The sequence below is a fragment of the Meles meles genome, chromosome 8 (assembly GCF_922984935.1).
Source record: "Meles meles chromosome 8, mMelMel3.1 paternal haplotype, whole genome shotgun sequence".
In the NCBI taxonomy this organism is placed as follows: Eukaryota; Metazoa; Chordata; class Mammalia; order Carnivora; family Mustelidae; genus Meles; species Meles meles.
In genome coordinates this window covers 105,866,683-105,888,893 of record NC_060073.1, presented here as the reverse complement: position 1 = coordinate 105,888,893, position 22,211 = coordinate 105,866,683, and the positions used below count along the sequence as shown (strand labels likewise).

The 22,211-nt window shown below is 46.5% G+C and overlaps 1 protein-coding gene across 1 annotated transcript in view; it reads right to left on the bottom strand.

The window, feature by feature from the left end:
• Nucleotides 1–21,996, bottom strand: part of TMPRSS13 (transmembrane serine protease 13) — a 46,460-nt gene extending 24,464 nt beyond the window's left edge. Inside the window, exon 1 of the mRNA XM_046016762.1 lies at nt 21,875–21,996. Coding sequence (XP_045872718.1) covers nt 21,875–21,961 — 87 coding nt within the window. The 5' untranslated portion in view covers nt 21,962–21,996. The remainder of the gene's footprint in view (nt 1–21,874) is intronic.
• Nucleotides 21,997–22,211: the final 215 nt, after the last annotated feature.

Sequence of the window (22,211 nt, the reverse complement as noted above, 5' to 3'; positions counted from 1 at the left end):
TAGCAGTGGGTCCGTTCAGCCTCTCTTAAATAAACACGGCACTTCTGTAAGCATTAAGAATGTGATACCTTTGGAAAAAAACACAAAACACACACTATTGCTCAAGAGCAAATGCACATACGTAGTGGAACGCACCTGCAATCCCATTCCATACAAGTCCACGGACTGTTGGCGGGGGAAGGCAGTTTGTCCAACCCTCATCTTTGGTAGGTGGAGAAACTGAGGCATGGAGGCATGCCCACGTTGTAGAGGAGTCAGGCTTAGACCCCAGGTGATGATGATGGGGGAGGAGGAGGAAAATCTGAAAGCTCTGTAAGTATCTCTCTCTCTGCTGGATGCTATTTAAAAAGGGTCTTAATTATCATATGATCTCTCTGATATGAGGAATTTGAGAGGGGAGGGTGTGGGGGGGTAGGGAGGAAAAAATGAAACAAGATGGGACTGGGGAGGGAGATAAACCATAAGAGACTCTTAATCTCAGGAAACAAACTGAGGGTTGCTGGGGGGTTGAGGAGAAGGGATAGGGTGGCTGGGTTATGGACGGCGGGGAGGGTATGGGCTATGTGAGCACTGTGAATTGTGTAAGCCTGATGATTCACAGACCTGTACCCCTGGGGCAAATAATACACTATATGTTAATAAAAAACAACTAATTAATTAATAAGCAAACAAATAAAATTTAAAAATAAAAATAAAGTAAAGTAAAAAGGGTCTTAAATGTGAAAGTCACTATTCTAAGACTCCTTGAAGGAGACACTATCTTTATTCCATTTTACAGATGTAGAAACCAAGGTACAAAAAGGTTGATTTGCCCAAAGTCACGGCTGACCTGGAATCGGTCAGTGTTCTGTCCACATCATGCAGCTTCTCTTTTGAAGACCGAGAAGCTGAGAGCTTTCTGCATCTCCTGTCCAAGGTCCCACCTGAACACCCAACCAGCTTCAACAGGCTTATGTCCCTTGGCTACCATCTTGCTTGCTACTTTATGGAACTGAAGGACCAAAACTGCAGTGCGCATCTCTCTGCCATGAAGCCCTCCGAGAGAAGGCACGGCCACAAACTACCAGTTTCTCCCAGTCTGCTCCTCTTCAGTCTAAAGGACCTGAAGAAATCTGCGGCTAATAAGATTAAGAGCCCCAGGCAGCTCTCCCTGCCCCCACCCTAGGCTCACCCTAAGGCTACCTTAAACAAGGGAGTGAATTTAAGAACCTTAAATAAGGTGGTTTAAAGTGCTGGTTCAGGGGCGCCTGGGTGGCTCAGTGGGTTAAAGCCTCTACCTTCAGCTCAGGTCATGATCCCGGGATCCTGGGATCGAGCCCCACATCGGGCTCTCTGCTCAGCAGGAAGCCTGCTTCCCCTCTCTCTCTGCCTACCTTGCGATCTCTGTCTTTCAAATAAATAAAATCTTAAAAAAAAAAAAATAAAGTGGTGGTTCAGTTCTTTCACGCCAAAGAAAGTTAGGACAGCCTCCCAGAACAAAGGAACTATGGCACCTAACACACCATTTAACACTTCTTCCATCAGGAATGAAAAGTCTTCTCTCCACTCTCTGCCCCTCCAGTGACCTTCCATGTTGGTCCCAAACTTTGGAAAGACAAGCATCCTAGGCATATGGCACCTACAGCACCCTGCCCAGGTCTGGCCCTACCATCCTTCAGAAAAACCAGCCCTTCTCATCCTTTGTATTAAGAGATCAAGTTTAGGCTCCCAGAGAGTCACCAACAAACATGCCTGATGACTGTGATTGTGGGTTCACCTTCCCCGCACCTCAGACAAAACTCTGTTCTGCCCTATGCACTGCCCTTACTGCTCACCAGAGTCTCCAATGAGCCCAGAGGCCTAGGACCAAATGACCCTGGGGAGGTGGAGACAGGAACCGAGGAGGACAGTGCAGAGGTCAGGGGGTAAGTCTGGGAAAGAAAAGTCAAGAAGGGGCTGGAAGAATGGCAGGAAAGATGATGTAAAATTGGCAGAAATGTATCTGGGGTTCAGAATGGACCACAAGCCTCCTATAAGCCAGAACATAGGCTGAGCTGATCCTTCTCAAACCCAGAGCTGCCCCATCCTTCCCAGAGTTTCTGATTCTACTACCTTAGTAAAGAATAAAAGAAGGAAGAGAGAAGTAGAAAGCAAGACGTAAGGGTAAGTTAGGGTATAAGAAGAATGTCCCTCCAGAAAAGAAAGCTGAGGCACAGTTGAACAAAATCTCTGGAAGTCTTCACGTGTATAATTGGCTTTTCCACGCAGGGCACTTTAGCTGCTCTCTGCCACCATCAAGAACAGAAGAGGAAAGGAACCTGAGTTGTGGCAGAAGGAACTATGGTTGGACATAAGGAAGCACTTTCCAAGCATGAATATTATAAAGCCTGAAAATAAGTGACCAAAGGAGATTGAAAACTCCCCTTGAAGATCTTAAATACACATAGAAAGTCACATTTTCTAAGATGGTCTATGAGTCTAGGGAGGGGGTTAGCCAAGAGTACCTTGAAGGCCAGTTAGAATGGGAAGTTCTGGTGATTTCTCAAGCCAGCAAAAGGGATGATCTAACAGGCGACAGACCAAGAGGCCAAAATTCAGGCACAGCACTGTGGTACCTCCTGACCAGACCCCGAATCCCATCAGCTCCTCCCAGGGGCCCCTCCTAGAAACCAGGAAAAAAGGAGGCAAGCAATCTCAATCCCTTCAAGGAGCTTCAGTGTGAAACGGCACATTCAATTTCCCCCAAAACCTTAGGCACCGAGGTGGCAACGCCCCACCCATCTCCCAGCCCTATCCTTGCTTCCCCAGCCCTGGGAAGTTCTGGCCCAAGGCCCATGGCCACTTACCCGGCTGCCGTCCCTTTCCATGGTCTCCTGAGGGGTGAAGCTTCCAGGCTCAGCTGATGTCCACGGGAAGAGCCATGTTGGCCCCTGTCTTCCCGGGCATGTGGGGAAAAAGGGGCTGGAAGGCTGAGGGCCAGCCCCCACCAGATGGGGCGGGGAAGCGGGTTGGGACGTGTGAGGTAATCTCAAGTATAAACAACACCTCAGAACTAGCCAGACCTGTCTCTCTCCCCTCCTCCGAGGCCATCCCAGTTACTCAGCGAATACCAAATACCAAATACCGGGAGTGTGAAGCTACCTTTACTCCTGAAACTGCCCCCACAGAGTCAGCTATGAGGAAACCGGGGGTTCCGGAATGCTGCTTTCGGAGGGGCATTCTGAGAGGAAAAATGGAGGCCCTGTGTGGACAGTCTTAGGCCCAGTCAACCTGAGCACCTGAAACAGATGTTCCCGGGGTCCTCTGAGGCAGGTCCCTGTTCCCAAACGGAACGTCCAAGGCCAGGGACCAGAGCCCCACCCAGGGCAGGATGGTGTCAACCTTCATCTCCAAGGACCACGTGTCCAAATCCCAAATCAAGGCACATGGCAAAATTTTCATTTTCTGAACTCTGGTCTATGAAAACTCTTACCAAAGAAATTAAAATCAAACAACCTCTAATTATACCCATAATGAATTTCCTCTACGGAAAACAATAAAACGTTATGAAACAACACATCAAAAACCAATTAAAATAAAACATAGAAGTATCTGAACGGAAACCGTTCTAAGAAACTGTGAGCTGACTCATGGTCCCCCAGCTAGGCCCCATTCTGATCCTCAGAGTCAAAAGAAACAGAGGAAGGGCCACACCTTAGGGGTGCTCAGCACCCCAAACCCAGCAGAGCTGCTGCTGTTTCAGGTGAGCTTTGGGAAGAACTTGTGTGACTGAGCATTTGGGGGCACGGTGGCCATAGGACGGCAGACATTTTACAGGTTGGAGGAAGCCCAGAGACCGTCTAGCGCTTCGGTCCTCTCATTTTTTTTTTAAAGATGTTATTTATTTATTTGACAGACAGAGATCACAAGTAGGCAGAGAGGCAGGCAGAGAGGGAGGAGGAAGCAGGCTCCCTGCTGAGCAGAGAGCCCAATGTGGGGCTTCATCCCAGGACACCGAGATCATGACCTGAGCTGAAAGCAGAGGCTTTAACCCACTGAGCCACCCAGGCGCCCCCAGTCCTCTCACTTTACAGAACCGGCACAAGTCACAGGGAGCAAACAGCAGCGACAACAGCGATAAGGGGCTGGATTTCCTGCCGAATGCTCAACATACAGCAATGCCTACCACCTTCATGACAATGCTATCCATCTGTCCTTCACTCCTTCACCCAACAAGTATCCCAGTGCTTCTGATGGGCCTGGTGCTGCTCTAGGTGCAGGGGACACGGGGCACAAAGCAGGCAAATACCCCTGTCCCGAGGCACCAGCACTGGGGTAGAGTTGGGCAGACAAAAATAAACAGATAAATGATGACAGATCGATAGATCAATCAATAGATAGACAGATAATAGAACAATATATGAGAAAGTGAGAAATGCTGCAGAGGAAAAAAGCAGACAAGGGGAGCAAGAAGACTGGGGGCAAACTTCCAGTCTGAAAGGGGAGGTCAGGGAGCCATTCATTGGCATGACTTCAAGGAAGTCTTTGCTCCCCACTTACATGGGAGAAAACAGAAACTTCTAGCTCACAATGGAAGCTGCCAACTCCAGCTTCAGGTATCTTGAGGGAAACCTAATCCCGAGGCAGAAGGAGGGAGGAGAGAACTTTTGGAGGGCCCAGATAGGGACCCCGGGGTTCTCCAATCCTGAGTTATTTTTGAGGTCACATTCCTGGTTCTCCAAGAGAGCAGGACTTAGCCGCAGGCCACGTCCCCTTCCTGCTGTCTTGACCAGCATGCCATGGCAGAGGGACCACTCCCACATGGTCATCTAGTCCTGAGGTGATGCCTCCTCTCTCCAGGGGAGCAGCCAGCCCCACTCTGGCCACCAGAGAGAGCTATGTAACCATGGCTGAACCTTGGCATTCATCACTCCATCCCCCAGACAGACCACTGACCTCCCAGGATCACTCTCCACCTTTTTCCCCCAAAGGTCCCACCAACTTCTGGGAAGAGCTCAGACTTGGGATTCTGGGGCAATGGGAGCAGATGAAAACCCCAACTCAGAGGTGAAGACCAGCTCCATAACTTGGATGTCTTCAGACTGAACATCTAGAAAGAGACGATGACATGCCAGACCAGAGAATGTGTCCAGCCCCAGGTAGGCCCTGAAAAATGTCAGTTTTCTTTCTTGCTGTCTCATCAGAGACACAAGTCGGGCTATCCCAGCATCCTCGCTGACAGAGCCACCAACCCATATGGAATCCTCGCCATCCTCAGCTCAGTGCAGCTAGCCTTGGCTGCTCAGCCCCAGGCCCCACAGCAGCTACTGGGCAAGAAAGGCAGGGAGCCTGTGTTGGAAGAACTCACCGTCTATGTGTTCAGGCGGGGGCAGAAGTGAAACACTGAGGAATCAAATTCTTGGCTGATAGTTTTATTTCCAGAGGGAAGGGGCTAGGATGGCACAAGACCTGGACCCTTCCTGCAGCACAGCTGGCCTTGGAGGCCTGCCCCTGCCCTTGACTTTGGTACCTGAACTTGGCCATGTTCTGCCCTCGCTTGCCTCCCCGGAAGGAAGGAGAAACCTATCTATGCCATCTCTGCTTCCTTACCTCTGGCCTCATTCCCTGCCCCCTCCCTCTATTTCCCTGGCCCACGACTGCCCGCTACCTGGAAGCTAGCAGCAGCACCCTAGGCCCAAGTGTCCATTTCCCCTACCTTTTCCTGACCCCCAGTGGGGACCTTAGGTGGACCACCTGGCCCATTCATAGCTGGTCACTGCCACCCTCCTTCTTTTTCCCTGCAAAGTGGAGTTTTTCATAAAAAATACATCTGCCATGCAAACGAGCATGGGCCTCAAGGAAGCCAGAGGAAGAAAGCCAGGAGCGACAGAAACCTCACTCCTATTTTGAGCCTAAAGTCCCAGCTCTCTGCTGTCATGACTGCTCCAGCTGCCACCACCAACTCCTTCCTGGGGCTCCAGATGGAAACAGGGTTCTTGCCCATGCCATTCCCACCACCTTGTCATCGAAGCTTCTCTTTCCTGAATCCTCCTTCATCGGCTGCGCTCCCAGATCATCTCCTGAGCTCACTCCGTGGAGCCCCTGAGATCCCTTCCCCCCATTTGCACCCCACTTCAGAGCTTCTCCATCACTCAGAACACCCCAGAGGGGCTTCCCTCCTGGCTTGAGGGGGCCAGACACAGACCACCCACTCAGAGGCCAGGCAGGGCACAGAGGAGACACTGAGCCCACCCTCAAGGGGAGAGTCAGCAGGGGAAAGCCCAGGAGCCAGAGCCTGCCCTCCCTGCCTCCTAGGCATCAAGCCTCTCTGAGCACAGAGCAGCCGAGCCACTGCCCTAGGCCCACACCAGGCATCTGTCATGTGCTCCTGGAAATTGTAAAGGGAGGCCAGGTAGGGTGGAGGTATTGTTTTTCAAGCCAAGAGAAACAGTCCATAAGACTAAACCAAGTCCCTGATCCCCAGGGGCCTCTCAGCCAGTGCTAAGGAAGGCTTACAGGGGCCTCTGCTGGTGAGGCAACTCTGTGCCTCCTATTTTAGGCAGATATTGGGCCTCGAATCTGGGTGATGGGGACAGGAGAGGGAGGAAGGACAGGCACAGCCAGTAGGGGAAGCTAGAAAATAAACATGGTCGGGAAGCCTAAGGTTGGCCAAAGGACCCCCTGATGAGCCCACAGTGGGTCTGCACCTCCAAGAGCCTAGAACCAGAACCCCAGGATCCAGTGTTTCTCTTAGTCATGGGCTGTACTGCCCCTTTGTGTCTTGTTGGGGACCAGTAGGGGACAGAGAGGAACAAAGCCCTGCCATTCTCCCTGTAATTGTCCTTGTGCTCATGGCATCACCCAAAATCTATGACTAGATGGGATAAACTAGGTTAGAAGCCTCTGGAGGACCCACAGCACCCTCAGCACACGCTGGGGCCCCCTTCCCCACCGTTGAACAGTGGGCAGTGAGCACTGGACAATGGGAGGCTAGCCCTGCCCCCCAGGGTCTCCTAGATGACCAAGTGCCACCAAGTCCTCCCGGGTGGCCTCTCTGGGACACCGTGACCTGGTAGCTGCCCAGCTGTACCCAGATGGCTCCCAGGAGTGGGAAATACCACCACCCGGGGATGGTTCTGACTCTAGATGCCACCTGTTTCCCAAGAAGAATTTGACACAGCTGGGCTCCCTCGTGATTCGCCCACACCCGTTTCTCTGTAGTTCCCAGTTCCCCTCCTTGGGGACGTCTGCAAACGTCAAATCCCACTTCCTCGTGACTGCCCTCTCTCACTCGAGGGCAACTTTGGAGAGCCTGCGAGTCTGCTCGCTTCCACCTGAACACAGCCCCTTCTTCACTTGCTCCTGGTGTGAGCTGGTTTTAAGTCCCCTCACCCCCATGGATTTCTCTAAGACCAGCCCCACAGACATGGGGGCCCTCCTGAAGTATGGGCTCAGAACCGGGGTCCCCACAGCCTTATTTACATGGGGTCCTCCTTCAGATAAAACCAACCAGTCGTTCACTGGAACTACCCACTGGGCTGCTCCTATTCCCATAGAACTGGAGCCACTGCAGACAGACCAGCACTGGGGACAGCCACGTGGGGCTTAAGTCCAGCAGAGGCAACCACGAAGCCACCTGCACACAGCTGGAGTCAAACATGCACAGAATAAGTGAGACTGAGCCAGAAGCATACTACAGTGAGCACGAGACTCCCACATTCAGACAGGAATGTCTTCACTCCCCTCTGGTCCATCTAAGAAAGACTTTCTGGAGGAGACAGTGAGATTCCAGAAGGTTCTAGAAAGACAGGCAGTAAGATAGCCTGGCATTCTGGGGCTGTCATGGGAGCTTGATAGGCTGGAAGGGAAGGAGCATTCAGAGAAGTGAGTGCTGAGTGGCCTGTGGAGTGGACTTGGAGATCAGATGGTCATGGAATCACAAGTCTTCCAGGTACCTACCTTAGGATATGTCTTTGGGCAAGTCACTTAATAATTTAGCACCCCAGCTTCCTCATCCATCAAATGGGGATAAGTGTTCCTCTCAAATAAAGTATTTATGTCCATGCAGGGATATCGTTTATATAAAACATTCGGCACAGGACCTGGTACATAGTACCCACCAATAAATAGTAGCCATTATGATAGGATTATAACTTCTAAGTTTGGTGGAACAACAAAGAGTGCTCTGAGCAGGTGTGGAGAGGATTAAGATGTGTGCTTTAAATCCGAAGCCCAAACAGAAGGGTCCTTCCCTGGAGTTTAGCGGAGAAAGCCCGGGGCTAAGACTCAGGGCTGAGTCTCTGTCAGAGAGGGAGCTCTCTGACTTCTAAGCAACTTCTTCCCCAGGCCCCCGAGCTCAGCTTTTTGAAAGCAAGGTCCCTTTTAAGTCTAGAGAACCTACTGATCTCTAAGTAGAGAGATCTGGCACAAGAAAAGAAAGCCGACACAAGTCATCAGGTGGTTTGGAGCTCCTGGCCAAAGAGCGGAGAAACCGTGGATCTGATGGAAACAGAGGAAGAAGGAGGAGGAGGAGGAAGAAAATACCCCCAAACGTTGTCCAGAGAGAGAGGAGCAGAAGACCGATCAGAAACCAGGCAGAAAGCAAAAATAGCTACAATGGGCAATAAATGAAAATTCTGAGTCGAAGCTATATACATATAGTCATGGTGAAAAATAACAAAAACACCAGACAATAAAAACATTTGCAAAGCACTTGAAACAGACATGTATTATTTTACTTTATCCTCAGAACACAGTTGCACACTATTAGTTTTACTCTCCCTTTTTTGCAACAAAGAAGCAAAGACTCAAAGTAATAAGCTCCCCTGCTTCAACAGCTTATAAGGGGTAGAACTAACGCTCAAATCCCCACTTTCAGCCGCCACTTCTCTGCTCTTACCAGGAAGACCTCAGCGGTAATAGAAACATATAATGGGTCATTACACTTTTAAATGTTCTTGAATATCAATACACTGTTTAATAATAAAGTGGAATGTGTTAAGTTTGTGCATTCTTGTTAGAACCTTTGCATTCTTTTACAACCCAGAGTATTTTTTTAAAAAAATATTTTGATGCAATTCTTCTCCTAGCTTAATTTTTTCGGCTGTTCCAGATGTGTTTTTATCAGAGCAGATGAAAAGTGGGAAGTCACTGAAGGTGAACCCCTGTAGGTCTCCAGATTAATCAGTCGTGTTTTGCCAACTGTCACAGAGATACACGTTTATATTGTCTGCTCCGTCAAAGGGGAATGTTACCCATTTTCAATTTTTTGCTTTTCAATGTGAATCATTAAAAAAAGATACAAAGTTATCCAGACTTTAAACTTAGTTAACATGAGAGACTTCAGGTATGTGAGCAGGTGGCCCCATTATTCCATTCCTCCTATAGGTGATTCAAAGTTTGGAAAGAAAACAGGAGCTTTTCTGCTTTTTTGGCTCTCAAAAGACTTCTCAGTTTAGAACAGCTTAATCTAAAGGAATATGGGGCTTTTCCTATGCTCACAGATGTTAGGATTTTGAATAATCACATTTGCAAAGTGCTTTCTCTTTGTTTATCTCATCTAGTCCTTAGGATATCCAAGGTAGGAGGAATAGGTTAACAGTTTCAGGAAAGCCCAGAGAGGCTCCAAGTCGCAGCGGTGGTTTGACTAAGCCAAAGGACCTCTATGACCCCACTTCACAATGTTAATGGTCCGTCCCGAACAGCCTGAGAGGTCCTTAATAACTATGAACAACATACAATTCCTGCAGGTGTGAATACGTCCCTCAAACCTGTCCCTATTGCCAACCTATAGCCCTCCTTAAAGACAATGCATGTTGACCCAGGTCCAGCCCTGTCTTGGCCGCTTCCCAGAAGGGGAACCTTGGCCAATCATCTCACTTGAATTCTCTCGACTGCAATCCAGCACAAATAAGGTGTGCTCTCCCTGCCCCTCAGAGACCAAATGGTACCGTGAAACAGCCCCTAGGAAACTCTGCAGTCTTCTAAGAACATCCGACATTATTACTAGAAGCTTTGAACTATACAAACAGGTCTCCCTATAGTTGTCCTCATGCCACACCTTAGAGCTCTCCTAGGTGCCCTTTTGTAAAACATCAGAATTCAGGCTCAGCTTTCCAGGTGTTATGAGTTTATATTGTTTTTCTTTTTGGCCTTAGTTTGCCCACATGGAGGACCACATGGAGGGGTCCTGATGTTCCTGCTAATGCCCCTTAATCATAGAAACACTGAGGTAGGGCAGGACGAGATTTCTGGAAGATCTCCAGAACCATCCCTGAAAACATCCAGATTCCACTAGCCTTTAGGTTGTGACTGCCTTTTGGACCACCCACGAGAAGGCTGCACCCAAAACCGGAGTAACTCCTAGATCCCTTTCTTGAGTAAAAACAGAAGACAGGCCCACCACCTAAGGTTAGTGCGTGAATCATTTTGCTGGGATGTGTTCCCTTCCATTTAGTAAATCAAAGTCCACTCACTCAGCCCCTAAAATCTTGCTTTGTTTTTATACATCTGTAAGCAATTGCTTCCTATACACCTATCATGCTCCAAGGACGGCTCAGGCCACGAAAATAGAGTAGGAGAAGCTCAATATTGTCCTGTCCTCATGGACCTTCCCCTCTACCCTTGCCCTCCTCAGCTTAGGAATTTGCTACCGGAAAAGAATAGCTAATGTATATTGAACCCTCTTTATGTGCAGCATCCTAGCTAGTTGCCACACCAACCTTATGAATAGCTACTTTTATTCCCATTTTACAGATTAGGAAGCAACTGAGTCTTAAAAAGGATAATTTGCCAGCTAATGAATGCTGGAAATGGGGTTTGAATCCATCTATTTGACCTTCTGAAACTGCTTTTAATGCTACTTTGTGCCCTTCTAGACAGTCTCCCCATTCAGTGCCAACCTCGTAGAAATCTTAGCAGTCATTTAGTCTTCCAGAAAATTCACGAAGCTTTAAATAAGGTCTGTTTTCTCAGAGATTCTTGGAGAATGTTACTTGACAATTCATTGTATAGACAAGTTTACAATTTTCTCTGTGGTTGGTTTTCTGTGCTAAGCTAGCTCCTTATCTATAAGGCAATACAACACCATGTTAAGAATGCAGAGTGGAATGGGGTGCCTGGGTGGTGCAGTTGGTTAAGTGTCCAGTTCTTGGTTTAGGATCAGGTTGTGATCTCAGGGTTGTGAGATGGAAGCCCATGTTGGGCTCCGCACTCGGTGTGGAGTCTGCTTGGGATTGTCTCTCCCTCTTCCTTATCTCTTACCCCAACCCATGCCCCATTCTCGCTTTCTCTCTCTCAAATAAATACGTAAATCTTAAAAAAAAAAAAAGAGGGGCACCTGGGTGGCTCAGTGGGTTAAAGCCTCTGCCTTCGGCTTAGGTCATGATCTCAGAGTCCTGGGATCGAGTCCCACATCAGGCTCTCTGCTCAGCAGGGAGCCTACTTCCCTCTCTCTCTGCCTGCCTCTCTGCCTACCTGTGATCTCTCTGTCCAATAAATAAATAAAAATCTTAAAAAAAAAAAAGAGTATAGACTATGGTTAAGAAAAAAAAGGATAACAGCCTAGGTTGGAATTCTGATGAGATTAGTTACAAATTTACTATCTGACTCTGTTTCTTCATCTGTAAAAGAGAGGGAATAATAATACCCATCCCATGGGTTATAATATTCCATTATTGTCCCATGGAGTTATAGGATTAAAGGAGATAACACAATAAAACGGTAGTGTGTGTGTCATACAACTTTCCTCTTCATCCTATTTTTTTCAACAGTCTTGGGTCTTGGAACTTTTCAATATATTTACAAAGTCCAAATCATCAAGTATTGCAAACTTACTGCTCTCTAGCTGGATTAAGATAATCGTGTTGGGAAAAACTGTTCGTTCTGTATTTCTCCCTTACCACCACACTCCTAACACTCTGACACCAGATATGTGGGATTCTCACCACCACCACCACCCCTGCACTAAGCAATTCTGTGACACCAGCTGGGTGTGCTACAATTTAACGCGATTCTGATACTAGCTGCATAGAGATAGCAGCAGATCCCATAAGTTGAAGGCTCGGTCCCATGAGAAGCCCCCACCCCCCACCCTGACTTCAGCTGCCAATCAGAAGTAGTAGGACTCTAGGTTACTCACAGCTTCTGACCAATGTGGCTGCATATTGGAGGTTCTCATGACCTCCTTCCCCTCGGATTCAATTATTTGCTAGAATGGCTCATGGAACTCAGGAACTAGTTTATTAGAGGATATGAAAAAGGATATAGATGAACAGTCAGATAAAGAGATACATAGGGTGAGGTCTAGGAGGGGGTCCTGAGCCCAGGAGCTTCCATCCCTGTGGAGTTGGGGCACCTCACCCTCCCAGCACATGGCTGTGTTCACCAATGTGGAAGTTCCCCTAAACTCATACTTTGGGATTTTAGGCATGATTAATTATTACCTCCAATTCCAGCCCCTCTCTCCTCCCTAGAGAAGAGCAGATATGTTCTAATAATAGCTTGGCCTTTCTGGCAAAGAGCCCCCATCGAGGAGCCCACCCAGAGTTGCCTCATTAGAACAAAAGATGTTCTTATCACCCAGGAAATTCCAAGGGTCTTAGGGAGCTTTGTGTCAGGAACCAGGATCAGAGACTAAATATGGGAACAAAAGATTCTCCTACCATCCTTGTTTACAGGGGCTTCAGGAACCCTATGTCAGACACTGAAGGCAAGAGACCAAGATCTATAGTTCCTATTATTTCCCAATGTATTTCATTCAATTTGGACAGTATGACTTTGATATGAACTAACTGCCAACATCTAGAAATCCAAAGAAGTTTGGTCTCCCTTCCAAGACTGGCCAATACTTTGTCCATGATGTGCACTCAGTAAGTACTCACTGGTTGATGGCTAGCATTCTTTATTTATTTTTTAAAAATATTTTATTTATTTATTTGACAGACAGAGACCACAAGTAGGCAGAGAGGAAGGCAGAGAGAGAGGAGGAAGCAGGCTCCCTGCTGAGCAGAAAGCCCGACACGGGGCCCGATCCCAGGACCCTGGGATCATGACCTGAGCCGAAGGCAGAGGCTTTAACCCACTGAGCCACCCAGGCGCCCCTGGCTATCACTCTTTAGCAAACCCCTCACAATGTCTAATACAAATCCAAGCCATCAGTTAGTCAGTCAAGTCTTTATTGAATCTCTACTATGTGCCAGTCAGGAATTACTTAATAACTAAATTGCTTCCACCAATACCCCCATCACAAAAAAATATTGCTGGGAAGAGGACCCACCTCACGGAGCCATAGGAGGAGGAACCGGGATGACCTGCATAGAGCCATTATGTAGTCTCAGTGCTCAGGAGATGTTCACCAGATTTACAGAACATTAGAACTAGAAAGACCCTCAGAAACCCTCTTTTCTGGATCATTCATTTAAACTTCTTAGTCTGGGGTTACCCTCTGACCCCTTGTGGCAGAGTCTTTCGGAAGCCAGGATTCAAAAGACCTTCTCCCTGCACCAAGCCTTCCCTCCTAGGCCTCAGCCCACACCTTGGAGTCTGAAGATTGCCCAAGGCTGCTTGGGTTCAATACCAAACCACAGGCCCTGGTATACCAAGATTCAAGCTTCAAGGCCAAGCACAAGGCTAACCAGCCAGCTAGCCACAGCCATGGCTGGAATCACCATGGCCCCATCTGCTCTGGTCCCAGTTTTGGAGTGAAGAGTGAGGAAGGCCAGAGAGCCCTCCTGTGCAGCCACCAATCCCCTCCTCCCAGTGCTGGGTGCCCTGGCTTTCCACTCACCCCAGGTGTCTGGAAGATCTAGTTCTCCCAGTCTGCACTGGGGCCAAGGCCAATGTGATGCAATGCAGCCCCAGTCATCAGCCCCAAGTTCAGTTTAATTACCCACATGGGCAGATGACACATGCAGAGGGGCTAAGGAGAGGCAATTACCCGGGTGGGGTGACAGGTGACTAAGAATGCTTTGCTCTAGCTGCAGAGAGCTGCACAGAAAACTGTCAGGAGCCCCTTCTGGGCCTGGACCCTGTCTGACCCTCCAGGACACCATACCCAGGAGGTCTCCCACGGCACCCCGGGGCCTCCAGGGGAATGGGATCCCCAAGGGAGACAGGGCCCACACATAGATATGTGAGTTGTCTGCATCAATTGTGCCTTTCCAAAACAGAGTAGAGTTCAGTCCAGACCCACGGGCCCAGAAACCAGCGTATGGAGCATGTCTTCTCTGATTTGTCTTCCCCAAGAGCCAGGACATGGTAAGAAGGAGCAAATTCATTCATTCATTCATCTCTCTCTCTCTCTCTCTCTCTCTCTCACACACGCACACACACACACACACACACACACACACAAAACTTAACTATTTTATTGAGACAGAATTCAATTCACACACTTCAAGTGTACAATTAAATGCTGTTTGGTATATTCAGTTTTGTAATCATTACTACAATCAATTTTAGAACATTTTTCTCACCCCAAAAAGAAACGCCCTACTCATTAGTGGTACTCTCTATTTCTCCCCCAGCTTCCCTCTCTCAGCCATAGGCAACCACTAATCTAAACTCTTGATCTCGGGGCTGAGAGTTTGAGCCCTGTGTGGGCGTAAAGATCACTTAAAAATAAAATCGTTTAAGAAACACTTCATTCTTTTTATTGTGGAATAATTTCCCCTGGTATGATTACACCATCTTAGTTGATCTACTTATCAGGTGATGGACATTTGGATTTTTATTGGTTATTGGTTATTGGGTTATTGAGTACTTCTTGGCTCTTACAAGCAATGCTGCTGAGCCCGTTTATATATAAGCATTTGTGTGGACATCCACTTCCAGTTCTGTTGGGCACGTGCCCAGGAGTGGAATTGCTGGGGCATATGGTAATTCCACATTTAGCCTTTCATGAAAATTTCCACAGGAGATCTTGAAGGACAGTTCACCACTGTATGTGCAATGAAGATCACACCCAGGTGGAAATAAGTTGTATTTGAAAAGCAATTATTGTATGGTGGATACTTCTGCTTTGTCTATCCTGGAGTAGTTCAGTAGGGTTTACTCAATTCCTTTGTTTAAAATCTATCCATAAATCTTTCACTTAAGACATTGTGGAAATGCCATTAAAAGTACATTAAAAAGTGCCATTGAAAAGATGAGCTAAGGGCGCCTGGGTGGCTCAGTGGGTTAAGCCTCTGCCTTCAGCTCGGGTCATGATCTCAGGGTCCTGGGATCGAGTCCCACACTGGGCTCTCTGCTCAGCAGAGAGCCTGCTTCCTTCTCTCTATCTCTGCCTGCCTCTCTGCCTACTTGTGATCTCTCTCTGTCAAATAAAAAAAACTTATTTAAAAAAAAAGATGAGCTAAGTTTTATTGAATCCACCATATGGAGTGAAAATTGTAACATATAGCCAACTCCAAGAAAACGGGAGTTAATATAAACAAGCAGCTCACCTGTACCCCTGAAACAAACAATACATTATATTTTAATAAAAAATAAAAAAAGAATACAGCATTAACATACCAACATACAAAGTTTAAGGAAAAAATAAGCAGCTCACTTTTTCCAGGATTCCTGTGGCAGTCCCTTCCCTGGGGTCCCCTTTCAAGTATTTCAAACTATATTTCTCTTTGTTAGACTTGTCAATGCGATCGCTTACTTGTGTCTGGACTTTATTTGGCTCATCAATGTACATGTTTGATAAAAATCCAGACTTTATAAGAAAATCCATGTCATTTGTTTTGCTAATGACTTGCTTCTAATCAATCCCTTCCCCCAAAATATTCAGAGCAATCGGTATTATCCCTGGGATATCTCTGTTAGGGTAAATTTGTGTGCAAGTAACAGAAAACTCACTAGTTCAAAAAAAACCAACTCAATAGCATGAAAAAATATTAAATGATTCAAGTTAGGAGCCAAGAGTTTGAGATGTGTCCATACGTCTATTTCTTGAACAGCATGGTAGTTGCAAGGATGTTCACCCTGGAAGAGCTTATTAAGTATTGGATTCATGAGGTTTCTCTCTGTTTTATTCTTTTTTTTTTTTTTTTTTTTTTTCAGAAAAAATAAAATAAAAATAAAATTTATGACCCTACATTAAAGGAAGTCCTCAGTGAGCATAGGCTCCTGGTGGCTTCAAGTCAACAATGACACCCTCACATTCCACACTTTTCTTCAGCCAATACTCCTGGCTGACAACTCAGCCGGACCCAACAGCATTCTGGGAAACAGCGTGGACTTCCTAATGCTTGCTTTGAAGCCATCCAACTTGATTCTTCAGAACAGCAGTATGCTGAATATCACCTCAGAACTTGTTAACAAAAATGCAGATTGTCTGGACTTATCCCAGACCTGCTGGACTGGAAACTCTGGCAGTGGGATCTAAGATCCTCCGTTTTTCCGAGCTCCTCAACTGATTCTGATGTGCTCAGGTTTGAGAACCATGGCGGAGAGCTGTGAGACACTTCCAGGTCCCAAGGCTGCCCAGTCACTCAGCTTTCACATCACCCGCAGTTTTCTCTGTCCAATTAGTCATAATTTGGTCATATGTCTACTCCTGGACCCAATCCCAGTCAAGGGTGGTGGAATTACATTGACTGGCTTTAGACTAATAATCTGATATGGAGTAAGAGAATAATTGACTATGTTTCTTCTATCTCCTCTCTCTCTCTCTCTCAAGCTATATCTCTTACCATTTTGATGGATTATATTATACATCTGCCAGTCAAAGGAGTAACTTCTTAATGGGTTAAACTGATGCCAGAGTTAATTTTTAGATCCTAAAATGAAGCTTTTGAATTAACAATTAAACAGACTTATATTTAAGGGAAAAAAAAAAAAAAGATTTTGAAGGCCTCCTATGTGCCAGGCCCGGGCTGGGTGCCAGGAATTCTGAACGAATCTGGTGAAAATATCTGATCAAACTCTAGTGAATAAAACAGATGGGATTCCTGTCCTCGTGGAGCTCAAATTCTAATAAGGAAAACAGGTAGTAAACAAGGAAAAGTAAGTGAACACAATCATTACACACTAATGGAAAGAAAACTAATGAATCAGGGCAGAATGAGGGGGTTGCTTTGGATGGAGCAGTCAGGGAAGGTCCCAGAAAAAGAGCCAGTCGGGCAAATTGGAGTCAGTGTTCTAGGTAGAGGGAAGAGCTCAGTGAGTTTGAGGAACCCAAACAAGAGCATCATGGTGGGAATGGAATGAGCGAGAACAAGAGCAGTCCTAAGGCCTTGCAGATCACAGGCAGTGGTCGGAATTTTACTCTGCACACAATGAAAAGCCATTGTGTACTTTTAAGTAAGTGATGCAGGGCAGGGCTAGTAGCATGAGCTGATTCTTTCTCTTTCTTTCTTTCTTTCTTTCTTTCTTTCGTAAACTCTACACTCAGCATGGGGCTCAGACTCACAACCTTGAGATCAAGAGTCACAGGCTCTACTGACTGACCCAGTCAGGCGCCCCCTTTTTTAAAAAATCAGATTTACTTGAACTGTAATTTGTGTACAATAAACTGCACTTTTCTAGAGTGTGAAGTTTGATGAACCTTGACAAATATCACCATTGCATAGCTACGACTGCCAAAATACACAGCATTTCCATCTCCCCACAAGTTTCTCTAATGCTTTTTTCATCAGTCCCCTGTCCATACCCCAGCCCTGACAACCAGATTCATTTTTTTGTGGTTTTCTCAAATGTTGTATAAACGTAATCATAAATATACACTATTTATGTGTGCCTTCTTACTTGGCATGATGTTTTGATACTAATCCATGTTTGTATATGGAAATAGTTTACTCCTTCTTTATTGCTGGCGGTATCCCATTATACGAATATGCTGCAATTTGTCCCTCGATTAGCTGATGGACATTCGGACTGCTTTTACTGGCTGACATGAACAAAGCACCTATGAATATTCATGAACATCTTTGTATGAATGTGTTTTCTCCTGAGTAAGTATCCAAGAGTAGAATAATGAGGTCACATGGTAAGTCTATGTTTAAATTTACAAAAAATACTGAACGGGGGTACCAGAGTGGTTCAGTCGGTTGAGTGTCCAACTCTTGATCTCAGCGTCACAGGATCGAGCCCCACGTTGGGCTCCATGCTCAACGCAGAGTCTCGCTTGAGATTCTCACTTCCTCCCCTGACTCATGCTCTCTCTAAATAAATAATAAATATAAAATCTTTTTTAAAAAATACTAAACTGTCCTCTAAAATAATTTTACCACTTCACAGTCCCACCAGTAATGGATAAGAATTACAGTTGTCCTGCATCCTTACCAACACTTGGTATTACCAGTCTTTTTTTTTTTTTTAAGATTTTATTTATTTATTTGACAGACAGAGATCACAAGTAGGCAGAGAGGCAGGCAGAAAGAGAGAGAGAGGAGGAAAGAGGCTCTCTGCAAAGCAGAGATCCCAATGTGGGGCTCGATCCAAGGACCCTGGGATCATGACCTGAGCTGAAGGTAGAGGCTTTAACCCACTGAGCCACCCAGGTGCCCCTTTTTAAAAGACCTTAGTCTTTTTAAATTCATCTCTTCCAGTGGTGTGTCGTCGTATTTCCATGTGGTTTCTATTTGCATTTGTCTAATAGCTAATGATGTTGAGCATCTTGTCAGGTGCTGACTGGCATTTCCGTGTTTTCTTTGGTGAAGTGTGTGTTCAAATTTTTCTGTTCCACCTTCTCATTTTTATCGAGTTGCTTCTGCCTTCATTATTGAGCTGTAAGAGTTCTCTATATAGTCTGAATACAGTTTGGATACTCTGGATATATGCTTTCAAGTGTTTTCTCCAATCTGTGGCTTATTTTTTTCGTTTTCTTGATGGTGTCTTTTAAAGAGCAGGTTTTGTTTTTTTTTTAAATCCAATATATCAGTTTTTCCTTTATGGTTTGTGATTTGCATTACTTACCTAAAAATCTTTGCCAGACCCAAGAGATCTAGTTTCCTCTAGATTTTTTATAGTTTGAGCTTTCACATTTAGATCTATGATCCATTTCAAGTTAATGTCTATGTATGGTGTGAGATAAGGGTCAAAGTCTTTTTTTTTTTTTTCATTGTGGATATCCAAAGTACCTTTTGTTGAAAAGATTCTCTTTTACCCATTGAATTACCTTAGCACCTTTGTCAAAAACTGAATTGACCATCTGGACCTAGCAATCGCTTTCAGCTTCTCTGGTGAGGAGTGAGAGAGGCTGGGGAAGGAAAGGGCCAAGACAGAGGTGGGATAGAGGAAGGGATGTCACTGATTGAATCCAGGCCTAGTGGGTATGCCTGGATGGAATCAGTTGAGGGCCCAGGCAGTCAGAGGTAGAAAGACCAAGAGAACAGCAAAGGAAAGAAAAGGAGAGAGAGAAGAGCAAAGTATCCTTCTGTCATCGATAGGAACAATGAGAGAGAGGAGTCAAGATGGCGGAGAAGTAGCAGGCTGAGATGACATCAGATAGCAGGAGATCAGCCAGATAACTTATCAAACCATTCCGAACACCTACAAATCCGACAGGAACAATGATAGCAAACAGGCCAGAGCTTCCAGCTAGGGGACAATTAATTAATGGGTCCAAGTATAAGTAACTCACCATAGATGAGAATCAGAGCACAGAGAAGACTTTAGATTATCTACAGCAATAGTTCTCAATCTTGGGTCTCATACCAGCTCACTGATACATAGGTCTCACCCCACCAAACAAATCTCTGGAAGTGAATTCTGGGCATTGGTATTTTCAAAACACTTCCTTGGTTTTAATTCGCATCCATGCCTGAGATCCCCTGTTCTAGTCCAAATTCATCTTACAGAAGAGGAAGTTGAGAAGCAAGAGTGGGGCAGAGGCTAGAACAGGGCTTCTTAGGACTCGGGGGGTTCCCAGGATACAGGCTATTCAGCTCTAAAGCCAGGGGACTCCCAGCACATGGGACTTTTGGTTCCAAAACTGGGAAAGTCCTGAGTAAATCAGAAGAGTTGGTCATCCTACCTAAAATGTTCACCTCCCTATTTTCAGTAGCTCTTTCCACCGAAAATAATAGAATAGGTAATCAGCGAACCCTGGACAACCAACTGGGCATCTTGGTATTTGATCAAATCCACGATGTGGTAGAGCTTCCGTTTCTAGCTGCCCCTCAAGACATGACATCTCCCTGATTCAAATAACGCAGTCCGTCAATTAGCCTCTGAGGGGCCAGAAGTCAGTGTGGAAGTAGGTGGTCTCAGGAGAAGCCACACCTCGCTTTGCTCAGACTTGTTTCCACGCTGGCTTCCTGCCTCTGTGGCGGAGGGGGAGGGGAGGAAGGGCTTCTCTCCCAGCTAAATTCCCCTAAGACAAGCTTTCACATCACCAAGTACCTTTCCTCTATAGCACTTAACACAACTGTAAGCTCATATTTGTGTGATGACCTGCTTGATGTCTATTAAGATTTTATAAACCTGGTGAGGACGGGGCCGTGTGTGTTTCAGCTCATCACTGCATCTCACTACCAAGCACAGTCTCTGGCACACAGTAAGTGCTCAACAAATGGGTGAATGCAGCCACGCATGCATGAGTGAATAATGAACATCATGACCTACTATCGTGTCCAAGGAACAACACTGACGTGTATCTTTATACCACCAGGAAATTTCAAACCAGTAAGGGCTAAGTGTGAAGTCCCTACCCAATGGGGCCCACACGGTTATGATCGATGTAATCCCCATCCATCTGAAATATAGTGGCACAGGAATGATAATGAGGGTGGTGATGACCTCTCTTTGCTACCTGCTTCCTAAGACACAGCTGCTTCTTCTCAATCCATCTTCAGCCCCTGCACCTCCCTAACTCAGTGACCTTTGACATATTTATTAGTATCTGTGACATTCAGGGCTTGCCAGGCAGGGTCACATTCCTAGTACCTCACTGCGGATGGCACACGGATTTATCATAATCATCATCAGATCTTTAGTGAACATCCCTGTGTTCTAGTCATCACACCAAAAGCTGGGGAAGCAGGGGCTGGGGTGGGGGCCGTTAAGATAATGGTGACGAATAACGCATAATTCCCGAACAAGAAAGTTTTACCATTCCGCTGGTTGGAGAGATAAGATATGTACTTAGAAAAAGCTTATCAGACAGTGGGGAAGCTTATAATAAATGCCAGACACGTGGTACAGTTGATAAGTGATACCCAGTTTCAGAGGAGGGAGACTGAGAAGATAAAACTGTGGGTTGGGAGGGGGGCTGGGGTATTCTCCACTGTGTCGCCCAGAGCCCTCATTCTCCACGCTGAGACACCAGTCCTCGGCCCTCACTCCCATCCTCCACAGCGCTGCCCAACTCAAAGGGGGCAGGACAGGGGTGTCTTTGAGGAAATGCTCACAATGTCCCGCTAGACCAGATGGAACACCTTGTGGCTTACAGCGTTCATTAGAATGAGTGAGTGAATGAGTCAAGACCACCCCAACTGCACCCATCACTTCAGATATAATGAGGTGATACAGTCCCCCTGGGTCTCACCCCCTGAACCTAGTGAGAACACCCAGGGGATGAAGTCATCACAGTGAGTCATTTCCTGGGAAGAAGCAGGGAGAGCAATGTCCCACTTTGCTTGCTCAGACTTCCAGTACTTGGCTTAGGGCGCCCCCTGGTGACACCTTCAGGTAAAGCTCTCCGGCTCACGCCACCTCCTTCCCCAACGCAGGGTAACCTCTGAATCCTCCAGGCGGAGATGCACCAGAGACCAGGACCCCAAGATCCTAGTTCTGCAAAAGAGCAGAACCAGCTATCTTCAAGCCTCCTCACCTGTGTTCTTGCTGTGTGGCCTTGGCCCTGAGCATCTTCTTAAGGGAAAATGACACCTGTAAATTTCCTTAAATATCCCTGAAGCACCCAGCTGTCTAGGGGGTTATCCTCTGCATCCCAGGCCATGCATGGGGGGGATCCAGGGTCACTCACCACACCTCCAAGTATTCTGGAGGAGGACTTGCGTTTCCCAGTATGACCTCCGGGTCTGCACTTTCTTCTGCTGGTGTTGAAACTCATGCTCACTGCTCTGGGTATTCTGTGCTGCTCCTTTTCTGTACCGTGTACCCCAGTCTCTTTGCTCCCCAAAGGGCTACCTACATAAGGCTATGCATGTAGCACACTTTACAGAAGGTTTACGGTTAGAAAGGAGGAATCAAGCAGGAAGTTACATTGGCAGAGAACTCAACACTAAGCAAGGGAAGGGGAAGGCTGAGGTCAACATGATGCAATACACAGACTTAACCTTGTCCTGGGAAGATAGACTCCA